The sequence below is a fragment of the Rhinatrema bivittatum genome, chromosome 6, assembly GCF_901001135.1.
Source record: "Rhinatrema bivittatum chromosome 6, aRhiBiv1.1, whole genome shotgun sequence".
In the NCBI taxonomy this organism is placed as follows: Eukaryota; Metazoa; Chordata; class Amphibia; order Gymnophiona; family Rhinatrematidae; genus Rhinatrema; species Rhinatrema bivittatum.
In genome coordinates this window covers 272,199,754-272,212,054 of record NC_042620.1, presented here as the reverse complement: position 1 = coordinate 272,212,054, position 12,301 = coordinate 272,199,754, and the positions used below count along the sequence as shown (strand labels likewise).

At 42.5% G+C, this 12,301-nt stretch overlaps 1 protein-coding gene across 4 annotated transcripts in view; it reads left to right on the top strand.

Moving 5' to 3' along the window:
- Positions 1 to 12,301, top strand: part of TAF1 (TATA-box binding protein associated factor 1) — a 441,469-nt gene that overhangs the window by 117,268 nt on the left and 311,900 nt on the right. For all 4 annotated transcript variants that reach the window (XM_029607221.1, XM_029607219.1, XM_029607220.1 and 1 more), the window contains exons 12-15: positions 1,765 to 1,872; positions 2,125 to 2,298; positions 5,900 to 6,073; positions 8,215 to 8,319. In XM_029607221.1, the coding sequence (XP_029463081.1) occupies positions 1,765 to 1,872; positions 2,125 to 2,298; positions 5,900 to 6,073; positions 8,215 to 8,319 (561 nt within the window). The remainder of the gene's footprint in view (positions 1 to 1,764; positions 1,873 to 2,124; positions 2,299 to 5,899; positions 6,074 to 8,214; positions 8,320 to 12,301) is intronic.

Sequence of the window (12,301 nt, the reverse complement as noted above, 5' to 3'; positions counted from 1 at the left end):
TTCTACCAAAGATGGGTCGAGATAACAACAGACAAGTGGGTCCTAACCATCATTCAAGAGGGATACTACCTGAACTTCCACAACAGCCCTCTGGACAAGTTCATGAAATCTCCTTGCCACGCACCCTCCAAGAGGACAGCAGTGGAAACTACACTGGCCAAATTGCTCGCCCTAAAGGACATAACACCAGTGCCAACGCAACAACAAAATAATGGGCACTATTCCATCTATTTTATCATCCCCAAGAAAGAGGGAACGTTCTGGCCCATCCTGGACCTCAAGTCGGTCAACTGCTACCTGAGGGTACCACATTTCCGCATGGAAACCCTGTGCTCGGTCATAAGGGCAATACAGCCGGGAAACTTCCTTACATTCCTGGACCTGTCAGAAGCCTACCTGCACATTCCAGTCCATCACGAGCATCCGCGATTCCTATGCTTCACGATCCTGGACCACCACTACCAGTTCCAGGGTGCTACCCTTCGGGCTAGCCACAGCCCCCCGCACTTTCACCAAAATCATGGTGGTAGTGGAGGCGTCACTGAGGAAAGAAGGAATCCTCTTACACCCATATCTGGGCGATTGGCTGATCAGGGCAAAATCTCCAGACGAAAGTCACCAGGCGACCACCAGAGTCAAGACTCTACTGGAGAGCTCGGGTGGGTCGTCAACACAAACAAGAGCTATCTGCCGCCCTCCCAATCTCTAGAATACCTGGGAGTCTGGTTCGACACCAAACAAGACAAGGTCGTTCTTCCCCCTACAAGGAAAAGAAAACTGATGAACCAATTGCGAACCTGCTAGGAAGTCCCCGTCCCAAAGTATGGGACTAGCTCCAAGTCCTCGGCCTCATGACATCAATCCTGGAAGTGGTCCCATGGGTAAGAGCCCACATGCGACCACTACAGCACTCCCTACTGTGACGATGGAACCCGATGTCCCAGGTCTACTCCGTTCGCCTCCAGCTCCCGGAGGAAGTGCAGAACCAGCTCCAATGGTGGTTACAAGAAGACCATCTAAGCAAGCGAGTAAGGCTATCTCCACCAACCTGGGTCTTGCTCACCACGGATGTGAGCCTACGAGGGTGGGGAGCCCACTGCCAGGAACTGACAGCCCAGGGGCAATGGACCAAGGAAGAGTCGGGGTGGAACATCAACCGACTGGAAGCCCGGGCGGTCAGACTAGCCTGCCTACAGTTCCGTCACAGACTCCAGGGCAAAGCTGTCAGAGTCATGTCGGACAATGTCAAAGCAGTTGCCTACATCAACCGCCAGGGGGGAACCAGAAGCCAACAGGGGTCCCTGGAAATAGATTCCTTAATGGCATGGGCGGAAGCAAACGTACAAGGGATCTCAGCCGCCCACATCGCGGGAAAAGTCAGTGTCACTGCGGACTACCTCAGCAGAGAAAGTCTAGACCTAGGGGAATGGAAGCTGTCGACCACAGCCTTCCAGTTGATAGTAAACCGCTGGGGAACCCCAGCCATGGATCTCCTGGCAACCCGATCCAACGCCCAAGTTCCCAACTTCTTCAGTCGCAGACAAGAACCACAATCCCAAGGGATCGATGCCCACATGTGAAATGCAACTCTTTAAGGTTCTGAGTTTCAACTAAAAGCCTAAATTTGGCTTCCAGAAACTATAGCCTTTCTATGCTATCGTTACTCACATGTACTATGACAGAAGGTTCCTCCCCAGCACCCTCTAAAATCCTATCTAGGTAATGCATAAAGTTCTGACCATTTGTGTTTTGTTTTACTTTTAGAACATGTCTCAACCTGAGGTAAAAGATCCGTGGAACCTATCGAATGATGAGTTTTACTATCCAAAGCAGCAAGGGCTGCGTGGAACCTTTGGCGGGAACATCATACAGGTAAGCAGGAGGAAGCACTGTCTCTATCCAAGAGATATGTACCTGAATGTAATCTGCTTTGAAAGGGCCTGAAAAGCGGAATGCAAATAACAAAAAATAAATACAATTAATTAATTAATTAATTAATTAATTAATTAACTAAATGAAGGGCCATGGGTCTAGGGAGAAGTACTGACTGGATGAAAGTATGTGCATAGTCACTGTATATTCCCGAACATTGCTCTATGACATGATTCTTGTTTTTCCCTGTAGCACTCAATACCTGCAGTGGAATTGCGCCAGCCATTCTTTCCAACTCACATGGGTCCCATGAAGCTCCGGCAGTTCCACCGACCTCCCTTGAAGAAATACTCTTTTGGAGCATTGTCCCAACCAGGACCTCACTCTGTGCAACCCTTGCTTAAACATATAAAGAAAAAAGCCAAGGTAAAGCAATATTAGTCAAATGAGCTATCTTAGTCTCTGTCTCTTTTGTTTCTATGTTGGTTCTCTCTCGGTTCTTGTTGGAACTGGTATTAGTTGAAGCCTTATTGCTGTTTTCTCCATTTTTGGTCGGTGGTTGTTTCCTTATTAGATCTGCCTAGTTATCTGCTTACATGATTTGGTTAACAGAAGATGCTAATGGTATAGTAATTCAAATGGTATTGTCTGTTTTTAAATTTGTTGTAACCCACCTTGAGACCATTCTGGATAAAAAAACAGAATATCAAAAAGTCCATAATAAGAACATAAGAAAATGCCATACTGGGTCAGACCAAGGGTCCATCAAGCCCAGCATCCTGCTTCCAACAGTGGCCAATCCAGGCCACAAGAACCTGGCAAGTACCCAAAAACTAAGTCTATTCCATGTTACCATTGCTAATGGCAGTCGCTATTCTCTAAGTGAACTTAATAGCAGGTAAAGGACTTCTCCTCCAAGAACTTATCCAATCCTTTTTTAAACACAGCTATACTAACTGCTCTAACCACATCCTCTGGCAACAAATTCCAGAGTAAAAAAGAACTTTCTCCGATTAGTTTTAAATGTGCCCCATGCTAACTTCATGGAGTGCCCCCTAGTCTTTCTACTATCCGAAAGAGTAAATAACCGATTCACATCTACCCGTTCTAGACCTCTCATGATTTTAAACACCTCTATCATATCCCCCCTCAGTCGTCTCTTCTCCAAGCTGAAAAGTCCTAACCTCTTTAGTCTTTCCTCATAGGTGAGCTGTTCCATTCCCCTTATCATTTTGGTAGCCCTTCTCTGTACCTTCTCCATCTCAATTATATCTTTTTTGAGATGCGGCGACCAGAATTGTACACAGTATTCAAGGTGCGGTCTCACCATGGAGCGATACAGAGACATTATGACATTTTCCGTTTTATTCACCATTCCTTTTCTAATAATTCCCAACATTCTGTTTGCTTTTTTGACTGCCGCAGCACACTGAACAGACGATTTCAATGTGTTATCCACTATGACACCTAGATCTCTTTCTTGGGTTGTAGCACCTAATATGGAACCCAACATTGTGTAATTATAGCATGGGTTATTTTTCCCTATATGCATCACCTTGCACTTATCCACATTAAATTTCATCTGCAATTTGGATGCCCAATTTTCCAGTCTCACAAGGTCTTCCTGCAATTTATCACAATCTGGTTGTGATTTAACTACTCTGAACAATTTTGTGTCATCTGCAAATTTGATTATCTCACTCGTCGTATTTCTTTCCAGATGATTTATAAATATATTGAAAAGTAAGGGTCCCAATATAGATCCGTGAGGCACTCCACTGTCCACTCCCTTCCACTGAGAAAATTGTCCATTTAATCCTACTCTCTGTTTCCTGTCTTTTAGCCAGTTTGCAATCCATAAAAGGACATCGCCACCTATCCCATGACTTTTTACTTTTCCTAGAAGCCTCTCATGAGGAACTTTGTCAAACGCCTTCTGAAAATCCAAGTATACTATATCTATCGGTTCACCTTTATCCACATGTTTATTAACTCCTTCAAAAAAGTGAAGCAGATTTGTGAGGCAAGACTTGCCCTGGGTAAAGCCATGCTGACTTTGTTCCATTAAACCAGGGGTCGGGAAACAATGGCTCGCGAGCCAGATGTGGCTCTTTTGATGGCTGCATCTGGCTCGCAGACAAATCTTTAATAAAAAAGTAAAAATCTAACAAAACCCCCCACCCTCCTGACGCCCCCCAAGACCTCCAAAATTAATTTACTACAACCCCCCACACTCCTGTCCCCCCCAAGACCTGCCAAAAGTCCCTGGTGGTCCAGCAGGGGTCCAGGAGCAGTCCGGGAGCGATCTCCTGGACTTGGGCTGTCGGCTGCCAGCAGTCAAAATGGCGCCAACAGCCCTTTGCCCTCACTATGTCACTGGGGTCGACCAATGGCGGCGGTAGCCCCTGTGACATAGTAAGGGCAAAGGGCCGTCGGCTGCCAGTAATCAAAATGGCGTCGACGGCCCTTTGCCCTTACTATGTCACAGGGGCTACCGCCGCCATTGGTCGACCCCAGTGACATAGGGCAAAGGGCCGTCGGCGCCATTTTGACTATTGGCAGCCGACAGCCCAAGTCCAGGAGATCGCTCCCGGACCGCTCCTGGACCCCCGCTGGACCACCAGGGACTTTTGGCAGGTCTTGGGGGGGTCAGGAGGGTGGGGGGTTGTAGTAAATTAATTTTTGAGGTCTTGGGGGGCGTCAGGAGGGTGGGGGGTTTTGTTAGATTTTTACTTTTTTTATTAAAGATTTGTCTGTGAGCCCTGGACCCCCGCTGGACCACCAGGGACTTTTGGCAGGTCTTGGGGGGGTCAGGAGGGTGGGGGATTGTAGTAAATTAATTTTGGAGGTATTGGGGGGCATCAGGAGGGTGGGGGTTTTTGTTAGATTTCTACTTTTTTATTAAAGATTTGTCTGCGAGCCCTGGACCCCCGCTGGACCACCAGGGACTTTTGGCAGGTCTTGGGGGGGTCAGGAGGGTGGGGGGTTGTAGTAAATTAATTTGGTAGGTCTTGTATGGCTCTCACGGAATTACATTTTAAAATATGTGGCGTTCATGGCTCTCTCAGCCAAAAAGGTTCCCGACCCCTGCATTAAACCATGTCTTTCTATATGTTCTGTGATTTTGATGTTTAGAACACTTTCCACTATTTTTCCTGGCATGAAGTCAGGCTAACTGGTCTGTAGTTTCCCGGATCGCCCCTGGAGCCCTTTTTAAATATTGGGGTTACATTTGCTATCCTTCAGTCTTTAGGTACAATGGATGATTTTAATGATAAGTTACACATTTTTACTAATAGGTCTGAAATTTCATTTTTTAGTTCCTTCAGAACTCTGGGGTGTATACCATCCGGTCCGGGTGATTTACTACTCTTCAGTTTGTCAGTCAGGCCTACCACATCTTCTAGGTTCACAGTGATTTGATTCGGTCCATCAAATAAATACATCTTTTTTTGTGAACCGCAAATGATGTGCCAGTTAAGCCCTTATTTATCTTTCTGAAATGTTGCAACAGCAAATCTTGTCTTCAGAAGATTATAGGGGAGACTGAGGAGTGTTAGGCTGTTTGATTAGTGCAAAACTGAGACGTATTGAAATACAGTGTAAAGCAAAGCATGGATAAAGGTTTATTACTGTATTAAATCTTGATGTTGTAATTAAGTCCATATGTATTGTATCTCTGTACATTTTATGCATGTATTTGATTGTTATTTTAAGGTTTTTTGTATGATTTAAATGATTTGTGTTATAAATTGCTTCAAACTGGTGATAGCTATGATTAGTTAAATGTAAATAAAAACTGAGGGTTGGATCTCTCCCTAATGTTGGCACAAATTGATGTTGAAAAAGACTTGCTTTTAGGTTATTGCTTTGAGTTTGTTACCTAGTTCTCTGAACTTATCTATCTGGAACTGTCTGCCTGCTTACGGCATGAGTGGCAAATTTGCATCTTAGTTGCCAGGTTCTTCTCTAGCTATTCAGCAGTCTGCCCATCCTGGATGTAATTAGTATATTTTCTTACTCATAGATGAGAGAACAGGAACGCCAGGCTTCAGGGGGAGGTGAGATGTTCTTCATGCGCACATCACAGGATCTAACAGGCAAAGATGGTGACCTCATTTTGGCTGAGTATAGTGAGGAAAATGCTCCTTTGATGATGCAGGTTGGCATGGCAACTAAGATTAAGAATTACTACAAAAGAGTAAGTATTAGTTTTACTTACATATCTAATTTCTCCTTGCATCTACTTATTGGGGAGTTCTGTGCTAAATCCTTAAATCCTTGCATTGCTCATCTTTCAACAAGCCTATCCCCCATTAATTCCAATTAACCCTGCTTTTAGTTTATACTGCTGCCTATTCTTGCATTTTTTTTTACCCCAACACTGTGTTATTTTATTTATATCTTGTTTTTTATATTGTATTATATTTTACTATATTGTAGTTATATATGTGGTTTTGCTAGTTTTATTTTGTAAGTAATTTATCATATTTTGAGACTATTTTATTGTGTTATATATTAACTTTTTTTGTTAGTTTTTGCCCTGTTAGCTATTGACTAATTTTTACTGTTGTATATCGCTCTGTTTTACAAATGCAATAAGCAATCTATTAAGAACTACTAAATATAAACAAACAAACATTTAGTGATAAGAGGGGGTACAGTGCTGTCTCCAAATGTGAAAAACGAGGTGGGGAGTTTCTCAGTGAGGAGGATGTTTTCATTTGTTTGATTTTGCTAGGGAATTGCTGGGTGCATATGCTTGTTCTTAACAGAGGGGAGGGGTTTCTGCATCTGGCTTTACCTGATGAAGGTGTGCATTTCTCTGCTTACATTTGCTGGCATGTCATGCACCTGTTCATTCTGAGCAGGAGAGGAGTATGCTGCTCTGTTCCTGTATTGCTTTGCTTGCTCTAGGTGCTCTGCTTTGCCTGTTTTGATGGAGAGGGTGGCTTGTGCTGTGTTGCCTTTTCTGGGCAGGGAGAGGGAGGTGGATGCTGCTCAATTGTTCTGGGCTGGGGGAAGGGGTGCTCAGATTTTAATTTGGATGAGTCAGGTGCACTGCTTTGCCTGTTCTGGGTGATGGTAACCCAACAGGTAAATGTTAATAATGTGGTATTTAACACGAACTCCCACCACTAGATAATCATGCATAATGAGAGAGTTCTTACACCCCCAAAAAAAACCAAACAATATCTATAGAAAAACGTAAACCAGAATGTTACAAAAAATGTTTATTCCAATAATAATATGGTGCTCCAACCCTTTTTACAATATACATTATCATTGCCATAAATAAACCAAACATTTCATCATGCATCATGTGCTAACATTGTATCGCTTCTAATACATAAGTCCACATTACATCACTCATCCATTAAAAATCACACCCACACTCATACATCATACTAATACCTCTCATCTTACACACATGTAATTCACTTAATGGTCGTGTTACTCAATGTTAACCATAGATGGTTTACACCAATAACGCCACAATGAGAATATGTTCACACAGGAAGAACTCTTTCTCGCTGAAAAAAGTCTCTAACATATCCACGCCAATGGAATTCTTTCTTTCATTTTAGAAAAACTTCTCCTTTTTGTTAGAAGAACTCCAACAAGGGACCCTTGTTTTGCCCCCCCCACCCCCCCCCCCCCCGCCCCGGGCTTCTTCAGAGAGAGTGTAAATGTATCTCATCATTCAATTCCACAATATCTCCAATATCCAATTATAAATCCTTTATTCTTCAACCAATTTTTCAAAAAAGAATGCGACTCCAACTTGCACCGCCACAAACAAGCTGAACACCAAATTCTCTCCAAACTCCAGCACAAATTGAATATGAAAAGAAGTCCTTCACCGAATAAAGATGCCATGGGAGTTTGCTTAGCTGTACTATTTCTAGTCAGGGCTTAGATTGCATTAATTTGCTTATCACTGGGGCTTGATAATGCACTTTATTGTATCCTGTCGTGGTTAGGGTGCACTGGTTTACTGGACTTCTAGCCCTTAGAGTCTGGGCATACCCTGTACTGTATGTTGGCATGGTTGTGGGGTTGCACTGTTTCTGAATTTCTGTTCATTGGGGTTTGGGCTTCTTTATGTTGAATCCTGGCAGGGGTGTGGATGGGCAATGGCTCAAAGCACTGTTTGTGCATAGTGATATGGTCTACTCTTTTTTTTTCTTTGAGTATATTGTCTTGTTGGTAGGACTATGGGCATGCTGGAATGCTTTCTGTTACTTGGCTGGGAGAGGGTACCATGTTTTGGTACATTCTGGCTTCCCAAGAAGGATCTGGCTAAGTGTGTTCTTGCTCCTTTTTTTTTTTTTCCTTCAGAAACCTGGTAAAGACCCAGGAGCTCCGGACTGTAAATATGGGGAGACTGTGTATTGTCATACATCGCCTTTTCTGGGATCTCTGCATCCAGGACAATTACTGCAGGTGAGACAAAAATGGAGAAGGAAATTACTTTTCTGTATGCATGTTAGCCACATATTTAGATCTCTGCTGTGGGTTACACTAATGTTTGTCAAGCTGCTTAATTAAATATAATATAGTGGGTATTTTAAATTCTGGACAGTAACTAGGCACTGGAGCAGGGTTAGGAGATTATAAATGGAAAGTGTGTCAAGTTGCCATTTTTTCCTACTTGTAGTTCCTTCTGTAAGGAATGGCGTGAGCGTGAGTGTGAGCCCTTTGTGCTGCAGCACAGTTGACGCAGCCTCGCAGGCAATCCTACGCAGCCTGCTCCCACAGCTGGAGAAACAGCATTGACTTGAGCCAGGCTAAGGCTTGACTTGAATCAGCTGCCTCCCCCACGGGTTGGGCCCTTGGGTTTCGGCGGCCAGCAGGACTTAGGAGACTCAAGGGGCAAGGCAGAGTCCAGTGGCAGTCCAAGCGTCGAGGTGGGTAGCAGACAAGGTGTGGTCAAGGTTCGAGGCTAAGATCATGTCCAGGCGGCAAGCAAAGCGGTAGGTCTAAGTCCAAGGCTATGGTCAGAACCAGAGAGACTGACCAAGGCAGACAAGACACAGTGGGACAGACAGGACAGGGTAGATAAGACAAGGCACAGCAAGACTCCAAAGACAAGAGTAACACAGACAGATAAGGCAAGGAAACAAGAGATAGGGCAAGACCTGAAGGCAGGCTAGACGAGGCAAGGCGGGAAGGCAGGCTGGATGAGGTAAGGGACCTGTTGCTGAGGCAAGGTAGAGATGTCTGCTGGGCCTTTTATAGGGCTGAGGAGGATGATGTCACCTCTGGGCGCTGTGGTGTTTTCTCACTGTGGACCCTTTAAATGTTGACTTGTTGGGCGCGCACGCACCTAGGCAGCGTGGTGGCACCCTCTTGCGCAGGGGAAAGTTGGTGGCATGACCCGCAAGCCGCCAAATGTAACATCTTCTGATGTCCTTTCACATTCAAAAAAATAAAATGTTACTTATTTATTTCAAATAATTCCAAGCAAACAAAATGTGAAGTAAACATAATGCATAGTAAATAGAAAATAAAGGTCAAAATAAAGAAACATAAAATGATACATTATATTAGTTCACTAAAGTCTGGAGGGCCTATACTTCAAGGAGAAAATACCAAGAGAGATAAGAGAAAACCTATAGACAGAAGGCCTATTAGTATATTTATACAAAGAAAGTGCTTTCTTAATATTATTTATTTCCATTTATTGGTCACCTCCTTATCTGGCCTCGAGGCAAATTAAAACATAATTTATACCAAACTCACCATATAAAATTAATTTTATAATTAATTTATAAATTAATTATAAACTATATATAATTATATATCATAAATGGGGATATATAATTATAACTATAATTAATTTTATAATTAATTTATAATTAATTCCTACAAGCCTTCCCTCAACTGGTCTGAACCATGAATAAAAGCCACTTAGGCAGTCCCTCTATATATATCCAGGCATCTCCTATTTACCGTTTAAGTTTTTTCCTTTTTCCTTAGCCTCTTGCTACCTCAGCTCCCAAGTTCACTCTACCTTGTTTATTGTAACTTTGCCTCTTGTTCAATGATAAAGTTAATGTTATTACCCCTTGTTCCTTGTAAACCGACATGAGATGATATGTATCATGAATGTCGGTATAGAAAAGCATTAAGTAAATAAATAAAATAAATTCCCTGTACGTACCAGGTTCAGTCCAGACTGCTGGGTTATGCCTCCCTTCCAGCAGATGGAGTCAGAGAGAAAACTGAAAAGCACCACCCATATAACCCGGGGTGCCACCTGCGATCCCTCAGTATTTTCTCTGACTCCAGCAGATTGAGAGGCATACCCTGCGGTCCTGATCTTTGGTTTTCTTTGGGGCTGCGCCCCATCAGGTTTGAAAAAAAAAAAAAAGAACTAACAATACATGGGCTGTATGATACAGCTTCTGTACTGGTGACTGAATCATTTAAAAAAAAAAAAAAAAAGAGAGAAAGAGGTTTCTTTTTTCTTAGGTTAGTGATTGAAGCAGCCAGATTCAGGCAGGCAGGGCAGGGCTCGGTCCTGTCTTTTTATTTCCCGGAGCTTGCGGCTAGGGCCCGGTGCAGGACTGTTTCTGGAGTTCTCTGTCCTTGCTTTAAAGGAACCCTAAGTAAATTTATGCCCAATATTAATATCTAAACAGAGATTATTAGTGCCAGCTAAATCCAAAGAGAGATTTTATCTAATTTAAAGCTAGATTGTTTTTTTTTTCTTGAATCTTAAAGAAACCCAACAGCAATTTAAAAACACAGTAGTCTGTAGCTTGTTGCAGCGGTTACTACCCCGAACCAATTAATGTATTCACTTTGAATACATATATAGCGCAACTCACTGCTTCAACGGCAGGGGGGATGAAGAAAAGAGGATTTATATTAAGACAACAACAACAAGGACTAAATTGCACAAGCTGGGTAAACAAATAAGCGTGGGAGTAGCTTGCTTATTGTGTCGGTTACTAACCCTAACCAATTAGGCTTGATACTTCACTTTTATGCAGCTCCAGCACTGCTCTCTACATCAATGGCAGGAGTGGAAGGAAATTAGAACCAAAAAGTTACCAATAAGGGCCCTGACCTCAGCGGTCAGAGTAATAGATAAGTAATAGAAAAATAACTGTGAAAGCTTGCTGGGCAGACTGGATGGGCCGTTTGGTCTTCTTCTGCTGTCATTTCTATGTTTCTATAAAGTCAAGTTTTTAAAGTGGCTCACCCAGTGTGTCCGGTGTTCTACAATGTTCCAAAAATACACAAATCTACAGAACAACCTCCGGGGCATCCCATAGTGTCTTCAAAGGGTTATATTAGATTTAATGTCAGGTTTCTCCTTAGACATTCCCTGTTGAGTTTGTTCCATAAATCCTTCTAATCCCCTTTTTGTGGGCTATGTTTAGGGTAATTTAATATGTTTGTTTCTTTCTAAATTTTCTTTTGTAAATGTCTTTTTATTACCCTAATCTTTTCTGTACAAGACTTCTGCTTGTGTTTATATATTTCAAAACTATAAATAGTTAAAAAAAAAAAAAATAAAGCTAGCGATCTGCAGAACATGAATGACAAATTGGCTGATATACTTGTTCCAGGGTCAAACTCAGATAAAAAGTTGCCCAAATTAGAGAAGTATGCTGCTGTCCAGTGTCTCTCGATAAGACCTGAACAACTGTCCTCTTTCAAGCATCCTTACGTCACTTTTAAATGCTCCTTCTTTAAAAATGCCCCTTCCGCCAATTCCACAACAGCAGCTTCAGCATGTGAGAGGCCAACTGAAGATACCTAAACAAGCTCAGCCCAAGCATGGGCCTAGTTTTTGACCTGCCTCGACTCCTCTGGTAGGAGGGAGGATTCACCTTTTACTAGAGTAGGGACAGAATATCACCAAGGACAATTGGATCTCAAATTGGATTATTTAAAAAATGTATATACCGCATTAAATTGGATTACTCATTCTGAGCAGATTATATACATTTTTTGTAATTTTTATAGACCTACAATAATTAAGATAAATTTGTATCTGCTTGCAACAGGACTAAAACAGCAACACCCATCTTTCCTTCCATTAAGTTACCTTACTCTATTTATTTATTATTTATTTATTTAACAGTTTTTCTATACCGACATTAAAATACACATCATGTTGGTTTACATGATAACAAAAAGGTGGAAATTACAAATAACAGGGTGGGGGGGGGGGGGGGAGATGGGAAGCTAAGAATAACTGGGGGTCGGAAGGAGACCCCAACAAGTAGGAGGAGAGAAACGAGAGGAACAGTAACATATAAGTAACAAGGTTAACTATGGTTCAAGAGAAAAATATATTGTTAAATAAGGTGTAGGAGTATAAATATACAAGGGGTGTACTAGGGGTAGTGAGGAAGCTGGGGAGTCAAAGGAGGTTAATCCGGGAAGGCTTGATGAAAGAGCCACGTTT